Below are 24,549 nucleotides of genomic sequence, written 5' to 3' on the forward strand. Positions count from 1 at the left end.
AGGAGTGACCCGTGAGGAAATTCTCCAGTTTTGATTTGGAAGCGAGTAAATTACTACTAAGAGTTTTGAATTCTTGTGGTAGCTTATTGAAAATGGATGTAGCAGTATATTGCACTCCTTTCTGCACAAGTGTTAAGGAAGTCTGGTCCAAATGCAGGTCGGATTTCTACTGAGTATTCACTGAGTGAAAGTTGATTATTCTTGGGAATAAGCTGATATTGTTAACAAGAAACAACAGTAAAGAATATATATACTTAGAGGCCAATGTCAAAATTCCCAGGTTAATGATCATGGGCCGACAAGAGTTCCACAAACTTACACCACTTACTGCACAACCCGCTATTCCTGAGCCAAAAATATCCTTTTAGAATGGGAACAGTTTCCCCAAAATATAATACCATGCAACACAAGTGAATGAAAATAAGCAAAGAAGACTAATTTTCATGTTCATACCGTTTGAATAGTAAAAATGGCAGCATTAAGTCTTTGAACAAGATACTGAATGTGGCCTTTCCACAACAGTGTACTATCTACATGAACACCTAGAAATTTGAACTGTACAGTTTCACTAATCATATGCCCATTCTGTGAAATTAAAACATTGAGTTTTGTTGAATTAAACTGTAAAAAACTGGGTCTTACTGCGATTCAGTGTTAATTTATTTTCTACAAGCCATGAACTTATGTCATCAACTGCACTGTTTGAAACAGAGCCAATGCTGCACGCAACATCCCTTACTATCAAGTTAGTGTCATCAGCAAACAGAAATATTTTGGAGTTACCTGCATTACCAGAGGGCATAACATTTATATAAATAAGGAACAGGAGTAGCCCAAACACTGATCCCTTGGCATTTTCACTTGACTGCACCCCACTCAAGACCCCACATCATAGTCATTCTCAACACTGTGAACAATGACTTTCTGCTGTCTGTTGTTAAAGTAAGCGGTGAACCAGTTGTGAACTAGTCCCCGTATTCCGTAATGGTCCAACTTTTGGAGCAATGTTTTGTGATCACACAATCAAACACCTTAGCTAAATAAAAAAATATGCCTAGCATTCGAAACCTTTTGTTTAACCCATCCAGTACCTCACAGAGAGAAGAGAATTTTCAGTTTTTAAACAACTTCTAAAGCCCAACTGTACATTTGATAGCAAATCGTGTGATATAAAATGATCAATTATCCTCACATACAAAGCCTTTTCAATAACTTTAGCAAACACTGATGGCATAAAAATAGATCTAAAATTGTCTGTATTATCCCTTTCTCCCATTTTAAAAAACGGCTTTGCTACTGAGTGCTTAAACCGTTCAGGAAACTGACCTTCCCTTAAGGAAAAATTACGAAAAATTACAAATATGACTAATTACAGTGCTAACATGGGCACAGTACTTTAATATTCTGCTACGCACTCCATCATATCCATGAGAGTCCTTATCCTTCTGTGATTTAATTACTGACGCAGTCTCCCTCATGTCAGTTTCACAGAGGAGTATTTCAGGCATCAGTCTCGGAAATGCATTTTCCAAGAGAGCTATATGATCCGCTGTAGAAACTAAACTTTTATTTGATTCACCAGAAATGCTCATAAAATTATTGTTAAATATTGTAAATACATCTGGTTTATCAGTGACAGAAATATTTTTACTACAAACTGACTTTATGTCATTGACCTTGTGCTTCTGACCAGATTCACAACTGACCGTATGGTTTTAACATTATCCTGCGAATTAACTAGTTCATTTGCTCACCACATACTCTTTGCCCTCCTAATAACATTTTCAAGCATCTTACAGTACTGTGTGTAATGGGCAACAGTAACTTGATTGTGACTACTTCTAACATTTTCATATAATTCCCTCTTTGTTCTGCACAATATCCTAATCCCACTAGTCAGCCACCCAGGCTGCCTCTTACCCCATTTGGAACATTATAATGGAAAGTAACTCACATAGAGCATGAGAAATTTGTTAAGGACAGCAGTATATTCATTATCTATGTTATCAGCTGTATAAACACCGTGCCACTCTTCTTCCTTGATGAGTTTTAGAAAACTCTCTATTGCCATTGGATTAACTTCCCTACATTGTTTGTAATTATATGTGACATTTGTTTGAGTTTAAAAGCCTCTTAATATTAAAAATTGTGCATCATGGTCAGAAAGGTCATAACTCTTTTACTAACAGAATGTCTATCTAGTAATGAAGAATGAATATAAAGATTGTCTATGGCTGTGCTACTGTTCCTCTGCACACTGACAGGAAAAAACACCATCCACATAAGACCATATGAATTTAGGAGATCTACCAGCATCCTTTTTCTGGAACAATCATATTCAAAATGAATATTGAAATCACCACATATAACTAATTTCTATCACTTCCTATAAAGGGAATCAAGAACCCACTCTAACTTGAGCATAAATGCTCTAAAGTCAGAGTTAGGGGAACTATAATCAACAAAAATTAGAAGTTTAGTTTCATTAAATTCAACTGCCTCTGCTCTACATTCAAATATCTGTTCAGTGCAGTGCTGTGGTATGTCTAGGGACTCAAATGGAATATTAATTTTTACATACATGGCCACTCCGTCACCCCACAAGGAACTCCTTGATAAACAGCCAGCTAATCTGTACCCTGGTCTGAAGCGACCATTAGTAGAATAACCACATAAAACAAATTGTAAGAAAAGCAGATGCCAGACTCAATTCACAGGAAGAATCTTAAGAAATGTAACTCATCCACAAAGTAAGGGGCTCATAAGGCACATATTCCACCGATTCTTGAGTACTGTTCAGTATGGGATCATTATCAAGGAGACAGATAGAAGAGATCAACAAGACCATTGAAGGGGGGCATGTTTTGTCATGGGATCATTTATTTGGTGCATGAGTGTTACAGAAATGGTCAGCAGACTCCACTGGCAAGCATTAGAAGTGAGATTTACTATTGAAATTTTGAGAGAATACTTTCCGGAAAAAGTTGGATGACATATTACTTCCTCCCATATATATCTCAGGAAATGACACTGATGAGAAATTTCAAGAAATATTATCTAACACAGAGGCTTATTGACAATCATTCTTCCGATGCACCATTGGGGAGTGGAACAGGGAAGGGGGGATCAGTTATTGGTGTGAGAAGTACCCTCTGCCACACACCCTTAGGTGGCTTGAGGAGTATGATGTAGAGGCAGATGTATATTTTCCCTTATGAACACTGATACTGCAATCCTAAAGGAACAAAAAGACAGGCAAAGTCTGATTAATTATCTGTAAGCCCAGTACATAGTACAATATTTTTCAGGTGACCTAACTTGTTCTATGTCATTGCTGCCTATTAAAGGACAAACTGAAATGTTGTCCCAGACTAATTCATGTTTATAGGTATTCTGAATATAGAGGAACATGAGTGATTATGTATGTGGCCATAGCAGCTCCTGTAGCAGCTGACTCCCAATTCCTGTGATACTACATCCCAATCGCCATTGATTAAATGTGCCAAGAAACGAATGAGAGAAGGGTAAGTTCTTTTTCAAATTTTCAGGCAATAAACAGAGGACTTGTAATCATTTTTAAATTACCTGTGTGATTCCAAATAAAAAAAAAGTAGAGAGTCATAGGCACACCCTTTTACATTTACTTTTATGATTTTCTTAAGTGTTTCTGTGAACGTAACAACTAGGTAGAGTAATTATGGAAGAGTTATTAACTTCCCATGCAATATTTATCAGTTTAATAGTCATCCATTTCAGAAAATCTTTCATCCTAACCTATCTACAGGGAAGAAATGATAGCTGAGGTACATTAACTGCTAGTGATTTATCACTGTTTACTAATATAAAATACAGATGTATTCTATTTAATGTCAAGTGTTCATAATTTTTTCTAAATTTCAAAACATGCAGTGCATATTATTTTCCATAATTCCTGAACATGTTTAGAAATAATATTGTATGGTAGCTTCAGTTACAGATGAGAAAGTTGATTATTATTTTCCTAAGCCTTACGGAGGCTCTCAAATCTCCAGTATTGAAAGAAGGCAGTTTAGGTTGCACAGGTTTCCTAGTGTGATCAGATTTATTTAATCTCCTACACTGGCCGTACACCACTGGTGATCGTCGAGGGGACACTGAATAGTGCACGGTACATCCAAACCGTCATTGAACCCATAGTTCTACCATTCCTAGACCGGCAGGGGAACTTGCTGTTCCAACAGGACAATGCACGTCCGCATGTATCCCGTGCCACCCAACGTGCTCTAGAAGGTGTAAGTCAACTACCCTGGCCAGCAAGATCTCCGGATCTGTCCCCCATTGAGCATGTTTGGGACTGGATGAAGTGTCGTCCCTGTGGTATAAGACATTTGTTTTCTCAATTTAGAAGAAATCTGTGAAGAACTTTGAGGTCTATCTTGGATGTTCCAACAATTTCAAAGTCCATATTACCTTCAAACCAACAGCAACTATTCAGTTTTTTGGAGCAGGCTCTGTACCAATTTCCCTTCAAGCAGTAGTAAAGAAGGAGTCAGAGAAAGTACAGAATCTCTGTATTATCAAATATGTAAATGTTAGCAAATGAGCCACACTTATTATATGCACAAAAAATAAATGGACTATTGCAGCTTTGTGCACATTTTAATATTGTAGTCAATTCACAGTCATTAGTACAGGCTCACCTAATTCTATGGGCAGAAGATAGCCTAGCAAGACAATTTCTGTAATGTAATGCTTCAAGAAAGATGAATGCAAGTCGAGGGTAAGTGTTACATTGAAAGTTGGCACACAGTCATCTGCAGAGCGATAGTCCATATACCTGGATGCAGTGAAATTATGTAAGGGAAGGGAGGTAGTCTCTAATCTTGCATTAAATAAAAGACTTGACACAGACTGAGAGAACTGTATGGTTTAATGTTGACCAATAAAAATATATTTCACAGTGACAAGCTTCTCTTAGTATTAAAAGACATGTATAATCTGCAGACACACAAATTTCATAAGGACATGGCTTTCATTTACAAGAGGTGTCTTACCAGTTTGCAGATTGTGCCTTTCAGTTTTTATTTCAGCATTTGTGTCTTCATAAGGGGTGGTGTTAGGTACTAAAAGATGATTTACTGACCAAACTAGCAGTGTAAGTAGGTGATATTCTGACTGCAAGTCTCATTTGGAAAGAGTGCAATCCACTTATCCAGTAAGCCTTTTAGAAGAAGTAAAGCAAGAAAGCATGACAATATATTTAAAAATGGACAGAATTTGTTAGTAAGGTACTACTGGTTGAAAGGTAGATCATACATGAACTAGTAATTATGCCACATAATTTGAAGTTGCAGCCTGTATCTACTTCATGTGTATCATCACAGATCTCTGCCAAGAACATATTGTTGATGTCTGCTCAGCTGATGTTTTCATGAATTTGAGCTCTAACCTATTAGAGGTATGTAATTTTGTCTGCATCTGTCATCAAGACATATTTCAAATGAATGATAAATCTTTACCTGCTAAGCACAATAGTGGAAGGAAATCTGAACACCCTGATACAGACGGGCCGGAAATTAGAATTTTTATCTACAACAAAGTAACAAGTAAAATATAAGGCACTACTGAGATTAAAATTTATCTACAGAGCCATCTGTGTAAGATGGATTTATGATGGAAAATATTCCCAAAATTATTGTGGTGCTCCTACCAGAACACCAATCAAGTGGCATATGGAAGCATGTAATGTTATTCAATGAATCTGTCACTTAACACAATTCCCAATATTGGGAACTGTTTACATACAAAGAACACCATTGAGTGTGCCCACTATAAACTGTATTCTTCTTCTTCTGAAGCTTGGTGGAGGATCTGTGATTGTTAGGTCAATAGAAATGTGTCTTTCCATATTTTGAATCACATCTAAATAAAAGACCCCTGCTACTGTTTGTAAAATACTTTAAAGTAGCTTCTGTAAAATACTGAAAAATAATAATAAAAGCACAGAACATAATATCTTAACCTGATGAAATTTTGTCATTCTGTAGAATACATAAAAGGGCAAATACAGGGTGTTCAATTCAACTAATGACATTGAAATTTTTGAAAAACTACACTCAGATGCAAAAAATTCATAGTTAAAGTTTTGTCATGTCAGGGGGGCATCCAATGGTACTCAGTTTCATCACCCGACCTGCCGCATGTATGGGATTGGGGGGCAAAATTGAAATCTTCAATGTGAACCCCCAATTGTTGTAACACATTCAGATTCTACAGACAATAATAGATAAGTTTTGTCTGAAACATTTTTTTTTCATTTCATGACAGATGAGACTGTAAACAGAAAATTCAAAATGGGTAAAAATAGTATGTTTCAAAATGTTATCCAATAACACTGGAATTAGCCACCCACTTCCATGCAGCAAGGGTAGGACAGGCAATTATTTCACAACTTTGAATGAGAAAACACATCCTCAACACTGTATTTCTCCACTAAAATCAGGAGAGGATTACTCTGTGCCTCACTGTGGCCATGTAGGCAACTACAACTTATCATAACAGGCAGTGCAATCCCATTAAAAGTTATAAAACAACTGCTATCCTGCCCTCGCAGTGTGGAGGTGAGAGACTAATACAAATGTCATTGAATAGCATTTTGAAACATATTATTTTCTACCTATCTTGGTTTTTCTTATTACAGCACCATTTGTTGTGTAACAAAAAAAGGTTTCAGTCTAAACTTATTCTTTTTTTTTTTTTTCTCAGAGAATCTGCATTGTCAAAAATATGCCGATTCCCAATAAGATTTCTAAGTTGCACCCCTTCACTCCCCACACATAGTGTGTGGTGTAGGGGTTGAGTTTGATATGGATGTCCCCCTAAAAGACAAAAAAAAATTACTATAAATGTTCTGGATAAACAAGTTGTTTTTGAGTTACTTCAATATAGTCAGTTAAACTGAACACCTTGTATATAACAAAAGTACAGGGTGCGTATAAGCACATGCTTAGGTATGAATTTATATTATTATGTGTGTGCATAGATTTTCATACCTGATATATAAAATTTCAATGATACTGACTTTTTGAGTGTACCATTAACTGTTGTCTTTATTGTTTCTTTATTTTTAGATTTTCTAAAAGTTAATATGCATAAGTGTGTGTTGCTCACTTTAAATCTTTCACCAAAACATGCTATTGTGCTACAAATGTGGGTTAAGATGATCTGGTTATGAGCACTTTCAAGTGAATACCTTAATCAAAGTTAACTTTCATAGCAGTAATAAATAAATTTGAGTTTGCAAAAAACCTAAAGAATTTGTTGGTGGCCAACTCCATCTACTGCTGTAAAATGTTTTTTATTTTATGTCTTATATTTGATGATGCATGGTTACAATAGCCTAAGAATTATAAAACACACCTAAGTTTACTGAACATTTAATACCTGGAAACAAGTTTTATATCCTTTCAGATGTATATATGCTTAAGAGTATTTTTTTTCCTTACATGTTCCATGCCCCAGATCTCCTCACTACATACCAATTAGAATGAAAAGCACATCTGATCTAATATCTGAGTCCACTGTGTTTCAACCATTCTCAGGAATCTTTCACCAAAGTTTGTCTGCAAGACTTCCGTTTCTGTTATTATGTCCACACTAAATAATTTTTGTCTAGCATGTTTTAGTTGTTTGTTAATTTCATATAGGCTTTATGTGCAAACACCACATACACTCTATACATGATGTACACTTGTGCAATGTGAGTAAAACAAACTTGAATTGAAAGTTATTTATAGTTAAAATATAGTACCTCATGACTCATATTGTGTTAAAAAGGTCACTTAATTGAGGAAACCTTTTGTAAACTACGGAAAGTTAATATGATATGTTTATGCCTGTAGGTGTGTCTCTCATGTTTTGCAGCAAACTGGGGTCTTACTGTGATATTGTTTTGTTTCTTCTGACTATCAATTTCCTTAGTCTAATATCTAGGAGAAGTGAATTTCAACTCTACAGTCATCTACTTTGATTTTGTTTCACTATTCAGTCCAATTCCTTCACCATTATATTCCAGTCCATATATTTCACTACATTTGTGCCCTTCTAAGCAGTCACGAAGTTTACAGCATGTCTTAAATAACACTTGAGTATTAGTTTAATACTGTGCAGTTCCATTTTCAGATGCAGAATACACAGAAGACAATTAAAATCCTTCAAAGTAAACACACATTTTGCTGATTTTACTGTTGTAATCACTACATGATCTGTATGTGGGAAGGTTGAATATTTATTGTGACTTTTATCTGAACTCATAGACTTGGAAAGTAAGATTAAGGTTTCAACTAATTACAACAATTTTCTTTTGTTGTCTACCACAGGAGTTTGTTGAGAATTTTGCTTAAGCAATAGAGGTGAACACAGAAACGTCCTGAAAGCGTTGCTACAATCTCTCCTTACAAACTTTTGTTTCTCTACCTGTAATCTGACTTGTTATACAGAACAACTACATAAACTATACTGAACACAAACTTTTGTTTAATTTCTAACAACCTAAACTTTGATAGTATCTAAGTGTCCAACCTACACTTATAACGGCTCATGATTTCAGCTGAAAATGTTCATAAGAAGAACCTGTATTTCCTTCATCATTGACAAAGTTTCTGAATGTTCTCTATCTACAGTCAAACGACATTTACTGAAGTACATCTGAAAACACTTACTCAGTTCAATAAAGAAGTGGATATTTTTTCTTCAGTTTTGTATAGGACAGGAAATACTTACCCTCCTCCAATTTGTTTCTCAGCATACTCTGTTGTCAGACCAATGGCTGGCGTGTCACTGAACATCAACATCACTGCACCTGTTGCCCTACATTCCAAAATCCTGACAGCAAGGTACAGTGCGAGATGAAATGGCCAACAGCAAGCTTTACAGTATTATGTTACTCTGTCACTACACAATGGGGTGCTGTAGAACTACTGAAGACATAAGTTTGTTTGCATTATATTCTGTGTTTGTTCAACCATTTGAGTAAATGTTCTGCATCCTCAGGATGTCTGTTTTGCCAGCCACCAATGATAATAGCCAAAATCAACTATTTCTGAATAAGTAAAACTCTGAAACCTTCCACTGGTCACATAGTGTAAACTGGCCCTATACAAAGGTACAACAAAATGAACAGCATGAAATTTACTGTTTAAAATGTAAGACTTATGATATCTTATCCAGAATAGTGTGAAGTCACCTTTATATCTTATGATCATTGTGTTATTTTCTTCTTCTTACCATACCTTATGTGGGAAATTACAGATGTCTACTAAGGGTACCTTGTTAACACCTGCTTAGTTGACAGATTCATAAGTTCAGTCACTGAAATTCCTAGATTTTATATAGTGTGGTACTAGTTAATTTGTATTAATAATATGTTCTGTAATACTCAAATTTTTATTCAACCACAACAAATATTCAAATACTTAACTGTTATTATCATAACAACTGTACAAGAACTTCTGTGTGAGAAAATCACAGGCAAAATCAAATTTATAATACATGTAGTAAGTGAAGTTACAGCATTATGCAGATGAAGAGAAAGTCAAGGTTTATGTTTGAAAGCTACAAGATATTGAAGATCTACAAGGGCATTGGAAGCAGCATCTGGCTAGGCAATGGCAAACCACCAATATAACAACCATGGGGTGTGAATGAGCAGCAACAACCCAAGGAAGGCATTTGGAAAACACGACAAGAGACAGCATCGAACACACAGCATGTACCTTGTTGGAAGCAGCAGCACTCCACAAGGTAAATATAAACAACAAAAAGTGAACTGTCTGGTACAGAGGTATGTTTTTGAAACTTGTACTTGGTTTAGCAAGAGTGTCAAAATGAATAAATCAAATGGATACTGTGCTAACAAAGTCGTCAATGACTGTAAATCTTCAGAGAATGAAATCAGTATATGTTCTCTGAATAGCTCTGAAATGAAAGTGGATCACCAAAATTTAATATTGCAAGTTTTAGTGAAAATTAATGGCTGGTTGGATGAAATAAAGGAAAGTATAAAGAATCAAGAGGCAGAAAATATTAGTAGTATCAAGTCAATGAAAAATATATTAATCAAGGGAGGCACTGATGCTAAAACAAAGTTGGGGATAGAATGTAGCTCAAGTGAATAAATAAGGTTTAATGGCAAGGTTAAGAATGTAATTTACAGAATAGATTACAACTTAGAAACTGAATGTTCTCCATTGGAAGAAAGCAGGAGCCAGATAACGTGAATGAGTGTGATATACAGAGTGTAGCAGTGACTAACGTGCATGCTGATGTAGTGCAAAGTTATATGATTTTAAAGGTGAAAGTTATTTCATATGATAATGTTGCTGTTGTGTGGTTTTCAACTTCTTCCAGCATAATTCATGATGGATAGCTCATGGGTGAATGACCAGATGTCATTGTCCAACAGTCACAATATTTGAGCTTTGCCTTCATCACCTGATGATGTGAATATGGTAATTTGCCAAAATATTGTGCCCACTACACACTGATATCCACCCATTCAATAATGAACTATTTCATCACTGCTGTTTGTAATGGTTTTATCAGTGTTAATGATGAAGTGAATGGCAAAGAAGCTGTTGATAATGGTGTTGGTAGTTATTTGGACAATGATATAACTGATATATATTTTTTTGGATAATGTAGAAAATGTTAATGGGACTGATGTTCTTCTGGTGGTGAAGTCAGATGCAACAGCTGGTGAAAAAATACAGTACTGTGAAATCAAGAGGGTGAAGATCAAACATGTGTGCAAGAGAAAGTGCTTGATAATAAAAAGCATGTAGCACTAGTGGTGCTGGAAAAATCAACCGTGTGGAACACTAAGATGTGATGATCAAGAAACTGCAAGAAGTACATGATACAATAGAGGGCTTACCTGGTTTTATAAACTTAGAAATGCCTGCAGTCAGGTGGACTCTGAAAGTTTACTTATCTTTGCTTGTAGAGTTGTGTAAACTATTATAAAGTCATTGATGAATTCTTCTCAGGTTATCAGCCAAGTGGTGGCATCGTCTTGTTGCAACATTTCGATGAGTTTCATATCCATCATCTTCTGGTGAAGGCAGTCAGACTTAGCCAGAAGATGATGGACACAAAACTCATCAAAACATTGCAACAAGACGATGCCACCACTCAGCCGATAACCCAAGAAGAATTCATCATTGGAATACGCCAAGAAAGACTCCAATCACATATATTATGAAGCCAATAAATTAAAGTTAGCAACAGAGTTGTTGTCTAAAGTAAATGAGAACAAGTCATGGAAGGAGATTTCTATATATGGTAATTACTTTATGGAGATTTGAAAACAGAGCCACTGATTAAGGAATCTAGTATCATCATCATACTTCCAGTTGTGTTTAAATGTTATGTTTAACAAATTGCATATTATTTGTTCATGGAAACAGAAGGTCTGCTAGTAGAAAAAATAACACAATGAAAACTTAAAACAGAGGTAGTTTGACATTGAGAACAAGTCTTATGTAGAATGAAAAAAAGTCAAATATATCTTCAGGTTTATGTGAAAGTGGCAAAGTGTAGACTGAATATGAATTAATGGTGTGTGTAGTGGGGGGGGGGGGGGGGGGGGGGAGGGCGGGGTGAGTGGTTGGATGGATGGCTTGGTGGGTGTATGTATACATGTGTATGAATCATGTAGATATGGAATTGGTTTGTTATCATGTAGATTCGATAATGTTAAAAGTGATATGTGGGGATAACATTTATTTGTTAATGTTGGGTGAAACACAAACAGAATAAATTACACAAATCACTGTCATTCTGGAGATCAAGTTCTGAGATAAGGCACTGAACTGATCTTTCAGGTAGTGCTTTTGAGTGGATGGTAGACTTGACGCTAATTTGGGCTGATTGGTATGTCCAATGAAATGAAAATGGCCTCAGCCAGAGCACTGCAGGTCTCACAAAAGGTTCAGTTCTGGTGCAGTGTAGCAATAAAATGGACTACAAGTACATTATGAAAGTTCAAGTACTGAAGAACTAATTAAGTGAGTGTGGTGAAAGTGATCTTCATTAATGTGAGTGAAAATATTGACAGAAACGGTTTTTTCTGTGATGAAATCAAGCAATGGAAACTCCAGGTTGTAATTTTGATGATATAAGGAAAAGATACATTGCTACTCACTGTAAAACTAATACTTTGAAACCAAAGACTTTGTGAGTTTGGTCCATGACGAATTCACACACATTTGAACATTTAATACCTTGAATTGCAGACAGACAAAACAAAAAGACACATAAGCTTTCAGTGGAAGCCTTCAACAGAAAATTAAACACACACACATTCATTCACACAAGTGAACGCACCTAATGTACATTTGACTATCACCTTCAGTAGCTCGGACCAAGATGCTGAAGATGATAATTGTATGTGCATGAAGTGCACTTGCTTGTGAGAATCATTGTGTATATGTATGTATGGTTTTCCTTTTCTGATGAAGGAAGTGTCACCTTCACAGTAAGTAGCAACCTATCTTTTACATATATTATTTCTGTGATGAGTACTTTACGACTGGGATTCGTATTCTTCTTACAGCCTTTTCTTTATCAAGGTGAAACTTTTGAAGAAAAATTTATTTATTTGGCATGGAATTTCTATCCATAGTATAATTATTATGAATACTGAAGAGTGGCACATAATGAGTCAATACTCAACTTATAGATACTAAAGTGCACAGGTACAGTGTAAATATCTATTAGTTTCTATAGAACTGATCTAAATTTTTGTTTAAAATTGATTTTAGGTTCATTTTCATTTATTAGCTTCTTTAAATGTTTGGTTTGTTGCAATTCATACCAAGAGAAGGCCACAGAATGAAGCTACTAGTTGGCAGTTAGTAATAAGCAGATGACGTATAACTTTAATAAGTATAAAGTAAATATTTTAAAATAGATTTTAAGTTTAAACTTATATTTTAGCTATGATGATTTAGCACCTCAACACCTTCACCATTTCATATTACTATTGTTATTATTAATACTATTATTATTATTATTATTATTATTATTATTATTATTATTATCACTGTAGCCATCTTTTTGTTTCCTGTAAAAAGTTTTAAAAATTTTATTTTGGTTTTTCTTCCTACATTATTAGTATTCTAGACAGAAGTCACTTTCTTAATAATTTTGTTCTTCATATTAGTTGTCCTCCCCCCCATGAACCATGGACCTTTCCGTTGGTGGGGAGGCTTGCATGCCTCAGCGATACAGATAGCCGTACCGTAGGTACAACCACAACGGAGGGGTATCTGTTGAGAGGCCAGACATAAGTTTGGTTCCTGAAGATAGGCAGCAGCCTTTTCAGTAGTTGCAAGGGCAACAGTCTGGATGATTGACTGATCTGGCCTTGTAACAATAACCAAAACGGCCTTGCTGTGCTGGTACTGCAAACGGCTGAAAGCAAGGGGAAACTATGCCCGTAATTGTTCCCGAGGGCATGCAGCTTTACTGTATGATTAAATGATGATGGCGTCCTCTTGGGTAAAGTATTCCAGAGGTAAAATAGCCCCCCATTCGGATCTCCGGGCGGGGACTACTCAAGAGGATGTCGTTATCAGGAGAAAGAAAACTGGCGTTCTATGGATCGGAGCATGGAATGTCAGATCCCTTAATCAGACAGGTAGGTTAGAAAATTTAAAAAGGGAAATGGATAGGTTAAAGTTAGATATAGTGGGAATTAGTGAAGTTCAGTGGCAAGAGGAACAAGACTTCTGGTCAGGTGACTACAGGGTTATAAACACAAAGTCAAATAGGGGTAATGCAGGAGTAGGTTTAATAATGAATAGGAAAATAGGTATTCGGGTAAGCTACTACAAACAGCATAGTGAACGCATTATTGTGGCCAAGATAGATATGAAGCCCACACCTATTACAGTAGTACAAGTTTATATGCCAACTAGCTCTGCAGATGACGAAGAAATTGAAGAAATGTATGATGAAATAAAAGAAATTATTCAGATAGTGAAGGGAGACGAAAATTTAATAGTCATGGGTGACTGGAATTCGAGTGTAGGAAAAGGGAGAGAAGGAAACATAGAAGGTGAATATGGATTGGGGCTAAGAAATGAAGGAGGAAGCCACCTGGTAGAATTTTGCACAGAGCACAACTTAATCATAGCTAACACTTGGTTTAAGAATCATGATAGAAGGTTGTATACATGGAAGAACCCTGGAAATACTAAAAGGTATCAGATAGATTATATAATGGTAAGACAGTGATTTAGGAACCAGGTTTCAAATTGCAAGACATTTCCAGGGGCAGATTGGGACTCTGACCACAATCTATTGGTTATGACCTGTAGATTAAAACTGAAGAAACTGCAAAAAGGTGGGAAATTAAGGAGATGGGACCTGGATAAACTGAAAGAACCAGAGGTTGTACAGAGTTTCAGGGAGAGCATAAGAGAACAATTGACAGAAATGGGGGAAAGAAATACAGGGTTATTACAAATGATTTCACAGCTCTATAATAACTTGTTTGGGATATTTTCACAAGGCTTTGCACACACATACAAAAACTCAAAAAGTTTTTTTTTGGCATTCACAAATGTTTGATATGTGCCCCTTTAGTGTTTCGGCAGACATCAAGCCGATAATCAAGTTCCTCCCACACTCGGCGCAGCATGTCCCCATCAATGAGTTCGAAAGCATCGTTGATGCGAGCTCGCAGTTCTGGCACGTTTCTTGGTACAGGAGGTTTAAACAATGAATCTTTCACATAACCCCGCAGAAAGAAATCGCATGGGGTTAAGTCGGGAGAGCGTGGAGGCCATGACTTGAATTGTTGATCATGATCTCCACCGCGACCGATCCATCGGTTTTCCAATCTCCTGTTTAAGAAATGCCGAACATCATGATGGAAGTGCGGTGGAGCACCATCCTGTTGAAAGATGAAGTTGGCGCTGTCGGTCTCCTTTTGTGGCATGAGCCAATTTTCCGCGGGCTACGCGTGATACTTGCCCACACGCTTTCAACCGTTTCTTCGCCCACTGCAGGCCGACCCATTGATTTCCCCTTACAGAGGCATCCAGAAGCTTTAAACTGCACTTCCATCGCTGAATGGAGTTAGCAGTTGGTGGATCTTTGTTGAACTTCGTCCTGAAGTGTCATTGCACTGTTATGACTGACTGATGTGAGTGCATTTCAAGCACGACATACGCTTTCTCGGCTCCTGTCGCCATTTTGTCTCACTGCGCTCTCGAGAGCTCTGATGGCAGAAACCTGAAGTGCGGCTTCAGCCGAACAAAACTTTATGAGTTTTTCTACGTATCTGTAGTGTGTCGTGACCATATGTCAATGAATGGAGCTACAGAGAATTTATGAAATCGCTTCAATCATTTGTAATAGCCCTGTACAGTAGAAGAAGAATGGGTAGCTTTGATGGATGAAGTAGTGAAGGCAGCAGAGGATCAATAGGTAAAAAGACGAGGACTAGTAGAAATCCTTGGGTAACAGAAGAAATATAGAATTTAATTGATGAAAGGAGAAAATATAAAAATGCAGTAAATGAAGCAGGCAAAAAGGAATACAAACGTCTCAAAAATGAGATCGACAAGAAGTGCAAAATGGCTAAGTAGGGATGGCTAGGGGACAAATGTAAGGATGTAGAGGCTTATCTCACTAGGGGTAAGATAGATACTGCCTACAGGAAAATTAAAGAGACCTTTGAAGATAAGAGAAACACTTGTATGAACATCAAGAGCTCAGATGGAAACCCAGTTCTAAGAAAAGAAGGGAAAGCAGAAAGGTGGAAGGAGTATATAGAGGGTCTATACAAGGGCGATGTACTTGAGGACAATATTATGGGAATGGAAGAGGATGTAGATGAAGATGAAATGGGAGATACGATACTGCGTGAAGAGTTTGACAGAGCACTGAAAGACCTGAGTCGAAACAAGGGCCCCAGAGTAGACAACATTCCGTTGGAACTACTGACGGCCTTGGGAGAGCCAGTCCTGACAAAACTCCTCCATCTGGTGAGCAAGATGTATGAAACAGGCGAAATACCCTTAGACTTCAAGAAGAATATAATAATTCCAATCCCAAAGAAAGCAGGTGTTGACAGATGTGAAAATTACCGAACAATCAGTTTAATAAGCCACAGCTGCAAAATACTAACACGAATTCTTTACAGACGAATGGAAAAAGTAGTAGAAGCCGACCTTGGGGAAGATCAGTTTGGATTACGTAGAAATACTGGAACACATGAGGCAATACTGACCTTACGACTTATCTTAGAAGAAAGATTAAGGAAAGGGAAACTTACCTTTCTAACATTTGTAGACTTAGAGAAAGCTTTTGACAATGGTGACTGGAATACTCTCTTTCAAATTCTAAAGGTGGCAGGGGTAAAATACAGAGAGCAAAAGGCTATTTACAATTTGTACAGAAACCAGATGGCAGTTATAAGTGTCGAGGGGCATGAAAGGGAAGCAGTGGTTGGGAAGGGAGTGAGACAGGGTTGTAGCCTCTCCCCAATGTTATTCAATCTGTATATTGAGCAAGCAGTAAAGGAAACAAAAGAAAAATTCGGAGTAGGTATTAAAATCCATGGAGAAAAAATAAGAACTTTGAGGTTCGCCGATGACATTGTAATTCTGTCAGAGACAGCAAAAGACTTGGAAGAGCAGTTGAACGTAATGGATGGTGTCTTGAAGGGAGGATATAAGATGAACATCAACAAAAGCAAAATGAGGATAATGGAATGTAGTCGAATGAAGTCGGGTGGTGTTGAGGGTATTAGATTAGGAAATGAGACACTTAAAGTAGTTTTGCTATTTGGGGAGCAAAATAACTGATGATGGTCAAAGTAGAGAGGATATAAAATGTAGACTGGCAATGGCAAGGAAAGCGTTTCTGAAGAAGAGAAATTTGTTAACATCGAGTATAGATTTAAGTGTCAGGAAGTCATTTCTGAAAGTATTTGTATGGAGTGTAGCCATGTATGGAAGTGAAACATGGACGGTTAATAGTTTGGACAAGAAGAGAATAGAAGCTTTCAAAATGTGGTGCTACAGAAGAATGCTGAAGATTAGATGGGTAGATCACATAACTAATGAGGAAGTATTGAATAGGATTGGGGAGAAGAGAAGTTTGTGGCACAACTTGACCAGAAGAAGGGATCGGTTGGTAGGATATGTTCTGAGGCATCAAGGGATCACCAATTTAGTATTGGAGGGCAGCGTGGAGGGTAAAAATCGTAGGGGGAGACCAAGAGATGAATACACTAAGCAGATTCAGAAAGATGTAGGTTGCAGTAGGTACTGGGAGATGAAGAAGCTTGCACAGGATAGAGTAGCATGGAGAGCTGCATCAAATCAGTCTTTTGGGAGGGGGCAGTATTGTGAGCATATAAACACAGTCTCCATTTATATGTAGTAAATAGTTTAAAATGTGGTCATAGAAGTATGTTACACTGTTATTACATAGTGAATGCAGCTTCTGTAACTGATGTACATGACACCAGGCAGTAGGTGCAGGAGGGTCTGAGAGCAAGGAGCAAGCATGCTGCTGTTCATGGACCTGGGCTAGGTGCTAGCCAATGCATTTTAATAAATAGGTTGTGTACAAGTTCAAATTTTATTCAACCCGTCATGACAAATATTCAGATATCTAACTGTTATTATCATAAAACTGTGATAGGTCTACGTACCCTGTTCCGCTTTCTCAGTATGACTGAAGTACTGACTCAAGTTTTGACTTTCCTGTCAATAAATTATTCTCATGAGCTCTAACTCTGCTCTGTTCCAGTTAGTTTAGTAGAGCTTTTTCTGTTCTGCTTGCTACATAGCTACTGTACACTGCATACTATGCTACTTTTGATTTTTTCTAATCATACTTCATCTTTGGATAATGGCTGTCAGCTGTCAATCATCCACTGAGTGCCAACCGTTTACCTTAATTCAACTGCTCGGCACGCCACATTGCTGCACATTATCACCCATGGACCACCAATTCTACACTATCGGCAGCTGATGCAACAGACTACCAACCTGGCTCACTAGAGCTCATAAAATCCTAGTACTTCATCCATTTTACTGTGACAACCCACTCAAGGCACCTCAAGATCCAAGTCCCTTTATGTAATACAGGGTTTGTCAAAAAAATGTATACACACTTTGAACTGTCATAGACAATTTATTTCCCATTCTACAAGGTTAAATATCTGTGAGAAAGTAATGTTATGTTTCTTCAACAGGTGGCAGCAGTGGAAAGGAAGTAACTGCAATGTGACGGACATGTGTTTGAGCTTTGAAGTGCGGAAGCAGATAATTAAGTGGTACTGGAAGTTTGAGAATGTAACTGTGGTTCGAAGACAGTGGAGAACTGAGTATGGTACACAACCACCTTCAAGGTTAACAGTTACACGTCTACGAGACAAATTCGAAATTCATGGAGCATTGTGTGATGTGCATAAAGGTCAATCAGGGTGACCTCGTACAGCTACAAGTGACGATTCAACAACTGCAGTCTTGGAACTGTTTCAGCATTCGCCTCAAAAATCTTCAAGGCAAGTGACACATGAGAGTAATGTAAGTGCTAGTAGTGTGCTATGCATTCTGAAGAAAGGCAAGTTTCATGTGTACATTCCAAGGCTTGTGCAACAGCTAAGTGATGACGATCCAGATCGAAGGTTAGAACTTTGTGAATGGGTTCAGGAGATGGTGAGACGTGAACTGGGATTTACGGGTAGCATAACTTGGTCGGATGAACCCCAATTCAAACTCAATGGAACTGTCAATAGGCACAATTCTGTGTACTGGGCTGAAGATAACCCTCACATTACAGTTGAAAAAGCTGTGAATTTGCCTGGTTTAAATGTGTGGTGTGGTTTGTCTGCTAGGGGAATCATTGGGCCTTTCCACTTTGAAGGTACTGTTACGGGAGAAACGTACCTAACAATGCTTGCTGACTCCATACTCCCTGCCATTCGTGCATTACACAGTAATGATGAGTTTTATTTCCAACAAGATGGCGCCCCGCCGCACTATCATAGGGATGTACGAGCATACCTGGATCACAACGTGCCAGGCCAGTGGATATGACGCAGGGGACCAATCAAGTTTCCTGCACGCTCTCCAGACCACACGCCGCTGGATATCTTCTTATGGGGCACAGTAAAAGATGTGGTGCACAAACATAAATCATGTAACCTGGACACAAGAATGAGAATCAGGAGGTGTACGCAGATATCTCATTGGACACTTTGGTATGGGGTACAGAATCAGTGGTGACTCTTACTCAGAAATGTATTGATGCTGAAGTCCACCAGTTTGAACATTAATCACATTTAGAAAGTACATTTATTCTTCCAATTGGACTTTAAGCTTTCCATTTCCAGAAATTTAACATTTTGGCACACCCTGTATATTGACTTCTCTATTTTAATGAAGTATGTTTGAAATTGCTATCCTTATTTAGTTCAAGGTCTCAAAACATTTTTTTTTTTTTTTTTTTTTTTTTTTTTTTTTTTTTTTTTTTTTTGCAAAGAGGTGAAAAGTAATTTCATTTGTAGTGTAATTTCAACTTAACACATTCTGGAAAGCAGTTTGGAACATTTTACAGCAATAACATCTATGTCACTATAACAATATCACATTAAGTGATAATTATGAAAGTCACACCATTTGAGGAGTTGTCATGCAACTGAAACATAGTGAAGGCTCTCATGGAGCTTAGGGAATGCACACTTTCTCTGTACGCACTTTTGCAAACCTACATATGAGATTTTGGTGATGAGACATTTCAGAATGACAGAGAACACTTATTTCTGAAAAGTTTTATGTGTTCTTAAGATGCCTTAGAAAGATTTCTTTCTAAAGCGAAAGCTGCGTCTACTGGCCATGTCGGGTCATTCAGTGCCAACTGACTGCTAAGTTATGTACTGCCAGTGGTGTTATTCAGATGCAGTACAGAGGGTCATGAGAACAACATACCATTCTCCTAGCCTTTTACACCTTCCCAGACCTTGGACCTTCTACTTCTCACTCAAGAAGATCCAAAAATTGGCATTACAAAATTGGGTATACTCAATTCCAGCACTCCCACCTGCATAAATTGCCAGGCACTACTGGGAATCTAAGACAAGTTCTCCACATATCAGACATAGTGAAAAATTACCTATGGAGGCAGACAAATATTTATTTCTACTTTAGAGGAGATGCACAAGATGCTCACATTTCTTTTTTAAAAGGGAACTGCTGGTGGACTCTGTAATTGAATTAGGTTGACAATGTTTACAAAAACTAATTATTTCTTGTGTCTTTCTGGCGAATTTCTAACTATTCCCTGTTCATTGTGTCAACAGATATTTGTGAAACAAGATATCTAGGCTACTGATATTACTTAACAAAAACAATGTCAGCTTTAAGATCATAAAAGAGACTTCAATCATGATGTGTCAATATTACTCTAATTCAGTAGAAAACACACATAATGCTCAATAACTAGCTTTAGTTTTGTACAGCACTGAGTAAAGACTTACTCTCCTCCCTTTTGTTTTGTCTTGTATTCCATTGAAGGCATGCTAGGTGGTTTCATATTGAGGCTGGATGCAGTCATAGGACGGGCTGCTTCTCTGCTAGTCAACATAAGTCTTCTCATTGTTTCATGTTGTGGAAACCTAGGAGCATGAAGTAGACAGAGAAATCTGACAATAACTGTATCCAAATGAATATCAGTATTCTGTCACTATTATATTACAGCAGTGCAGAACAAGTAAGCTTGTTGTATGGCTAATGTGATGATCTGGACTCACATGATTCTTTGGTTGCTGTCTTTGCATCCTCAAGATGATTGTGTTACTATCCATTGATACTAAAGTATATGACAACTTTTATCACCTAATTACCATAAGTTGTGAATCCTTGCTCAGAGATAGTCATGTTAACTGGCTACATACAAGAGAGCAATTATTCTTTATTCAGTGTGATTAATCATAAAATCATGTTCAGATGTGAGTAAAATATTTCAACTCTGAAAACATTCTTAGTTTTAAGGATTTCGCTCAACACTTACCCACTATATATTAATACTGATTATTCTTTTCCCCTTCTATTGCAATCTCTCTGAAGTTGTTTTGCATCTCTAGGAATTCTATGATTGTTGTGGTATTTTTTTAATTAAAATAATGTGAGTACTTAAAATCTTTATCAAGGGTAATTCTGGATTGTTCGCTGGGCTGGTGTGTCATTGTCTTTAGTCACATAATTTACAAGGGTTCGTAAAGCTCTCACATTTAGTGTGAAGAAATTTTTTAGTTACAAATTTCTTTATCTGCTAACCACTGGAAGCATAAATCAATCTTTTAGTATTAACTGGAGAGAAGTGAGGAAAATTTCTGAGAGAACATAGTGGCAAAGGAAACAGTGAACAAGGAAACAGTACAGTGAAACTTCAGTATTTTAACTGGGAAAGACGTTTCAGAGAATTCACTGGAGTATCCTCCTGAAGATCTAGGTTGTTAGTGCAGACTTAAAAGACAGAAAATTTATAAGTCAGCTGTACACAAGACAAAAAGTACCCATGGCAAAACAGGTGAGTGTTAGAAAAGATATATTAGGTGAAAATGTCTTTTGTAACTAACACTTCTCAGTATTTGTACTGAGAAACTATTAAATAAACCATTTAAGAAAGCAAGAGGCACAATAATTGGAGGAGCAATGATATATACAATTATGTACACACAGGAAGAAATAGCCTTGACAAAATTGGGGGAGGAACTACAATTTATGATGGGTAGGATTGTAAAAGAGTACTGAACAAGTACAACTGAGGGAAAAACTAAAGAGATGCCATTTCATTATACGAATTTTATTTCAAACATGAGTGGAAGGGAACACCTTTGAATAAATAGTTTTCAAAAGATGAAAGGTTTGTTGACAAGGACAAATTTAACAAAACTAGATACTAGAAGGACAAGAAAGAGATTCACCAAGAGCTATGTCCAGATTATATCATAGTGAATCATAGACAGGCATAAAGTAAGAAGTAAACTACTTCGAAAAGCTTCATATGCTCTTTGTGAGAAAACTGTTTAATGAAAAAGGGACTGGCAGAATCAGGAATGAAGAATTACTTACAAGAACAGCAGGGTGAAAAGAAACTAGTGGAAATACAGGTAATGAGGGAAACATCACCAAGCAGACATACATTCCGAAAAAATTTGCCTGTAACCAAGAGTCATTAAAAGAATGACTGCAGGGAAGAGAGAGACAAATAGGGATAGAGAGAAAGAGAGGGGCAGAGAGAGAAAGAGAGAGAGAGAGAGAGAGAGAGATAGAGAGAGAGAGAGATGTGGAATGCTGGATAGGGTTAAAAAATATGATGTTATCATCAGATTAAGCAACAAGAAAGTAAAGTACTGAGTATCTCTCGTAATAAAGAAGAACTAGCAATATCAGATGGCACATTTTCTGTGTGTATGCAGAGATGAGACTTTAATTATACATAGGGCCCAAAACTTCAAATACCAACAAAAGAAAACGTGTATTTTGTCCAATTAGTGTACATTTACGCTCTTTCCTACCTAATGATACATTTATAAACAGAGATGACCATAAAACAACGTATGCAAAACTGGCTGCTATCAATTTGAAGAATAGAGGATGTTTTCACGCTCTGTGGCCAAAATAACTTATGATACTCATGAGCCTTATGATTCCAATGAAGCAAAAGGCATCAATTTTTGTGTTATGGCTCCATCTGGTCTAGAAGAAAGACACTGTGACTGGCTTAACAGAAGATGCCTCAACCAGGGTGATGCTAGGCAACTCAGTAACAGGGCCAAGTAAGCATCTTGCATAAAGAGCTATATTCAGACAATGCTGACACTGCAGATGTTACTGCCCAGGGCTTCAGTACAGTGAAACTGCTACACTATTAAGAAAGATCAGAGCTGCCATTCCAGAAACAATGACAGTCTGAATTCATTTTAACATTACCCAGTTCAGACAGGCAGCATCAACTGGCATCACAAAGCAGCTACTAGATAATTATAATGAAAGATATAATTAAGAAATCAGTTATCAAGTTGCTGCTGCCAGCCACTATCATTACTAGATGTCAGTTTGCTGTCAGTAAAAAGTATGAATGCTTCTGACTTGGTACATTCCAGCTGGTGGCCTTCCTGCTGGCTAATTTCTATCTCTTGTCACAGGCTTGCTTTGCTGTTTCGTGTTGCATGGCTTGCCCAGATAGCTGCCATACCTTGTGCTGGCAAACTCTCCTGCTCTTTGGTGTTCTGTGTGGGAAAACTCTACTATTGTTCTATACCATGTGTGGCGAAATTGTGCTGTTGTTTGAGGCCCCAAGCCGGCACACCCTGTTACTGGTTGATATCCTGTGTGGGATAAATTCATCAATACAAATTCTTGCTGTCCACCTGGGACCACAGATTGGTTCTGTATGCTTTGGTGCTTCCCAAGCAAACCTGCATATCAGTACCTGTTTGATATCACAGCCTTCACCCACCTTATGTCTGTGCCACACACATAGTACCTGCTACCTGCTACCTGCTACACTGGGGGTGATACTGCATGCCGGCCATGACATAAGGCCTCCTGTTGATCTAAGCATGCTACGCTGACTGTGACCAGCCTGCTATGTAGGGGGTGCTGATCCTCACTTAGAAACATCACAACTCATATATTTTGCCTCATTGTAGGAGTAAATAAGGAACTTATGTTTGTATGACACATTGTTGCAAAACCATCTGATAACTCCCCATCCCCCTCATTACTGCAACAGTGCCATGGGTGGATAGGAGCAGGCCTTCCTGACAACTAGCAACTTGTTTCCATCACCCACCATAGGGATCACACATCCCCAGTCTCTGCAAAACTAACATCTAAGCAAACACATGCAATCCAATAATCAAAAAATAACAATAACTCTATTACTTATGTGCTGTCTGGAACCAAATGTAATTACTGTGTGGGACACATGGAATGGCAAAAATATAAGTCTAAAGACGCTCTGAACATATTAAATGATTTTAATTTTCGTTTTCCAGTTTGTTACTGGAATTCTTTCTGCAGTGCACAAAAGACAGACTTAAGTGCCATCTTACCTCTTGCATATTTTTTTGTATTTTAAGCTTAGTAACACACTACATTTGCATTTAGATTATATTTTACAAAGATAAATAATCGTTTTCCTTGCAGTTAAGCTTCAGAGAATGAAATCAGTATATCTTCTATGAATTGCTCTGAAATGAAAGTGGATCACCAGAATTTAATATTGCAAGTTTCTGTGAAAATTAATGGCTAGTTGGATGAAATGAAGGAAAATATAAAGCATCAAACGGCAGAAAATATTAGTAGTATCAAGTCAATGGAAAGTATATTAACCAAAGGAGGCACTGATGCCAAAAGCAAAGTTGGGGATAGAATGTAACTCAAGTGAATACATAAGTTTTAATGGCAAAGTTAAGAATGTAATTTTCAGAATAGATTGCAACTTAGAAACTAAATGTTCTCCATTGGAAGACAG

The 24,549-nt window shown here is 37.3% G+C and overlaps 1 protein-coding gene across 1 annotated transcript in view; it reads right to left on the reverse strand.

Moving 5' to 3' along the window:
- Positions 1-20,942, reverse strand: part of LOC126184093 (uncharacterized) — a 245,290-nt gene extending 224,348 nt beyond the window's left edge. Inside the window, exons 1-3 of the mRNA XM_049926454.1 lie at positions 20,909-20,942; positions 20,761-20,874; positions 20,543-20,717 (exon numbers count right to left, since the gene is read on the reverse strand). Of these exons, the coding sequence (XP_049782411.1) occupies positions 20,543-20,717; positions 20,761-20,874; positions 20,909-20,942 (323 nt within the window). The remainder of the gene's footprint in view (positions 1-20,542; positions 20,718-20,760; positions 20,875-20,908) is intronic.
- Between the last annotated feature and the right edge of the window lie 3,607 nt (positions 20,943-24,549).

The sequence above is a fragment of the Schistocerca cancellata genome, chromosome 4 (genome assembly GCF_023864275.1).
Source record: "Schistocerca cancellata isolate TAMUIC-IGC-003103 chromosome 4, iqSchCanc2.1, whole genome shotgun sequence".
In the NCBI taxonomy this organism is placed as follows: domain Eukaryota; kingdom Metazoa; phylum Arthropoda; class Insecta; order Orthoptera; family Acrididae; genus Schistocerca; species Schistocerca cancellata.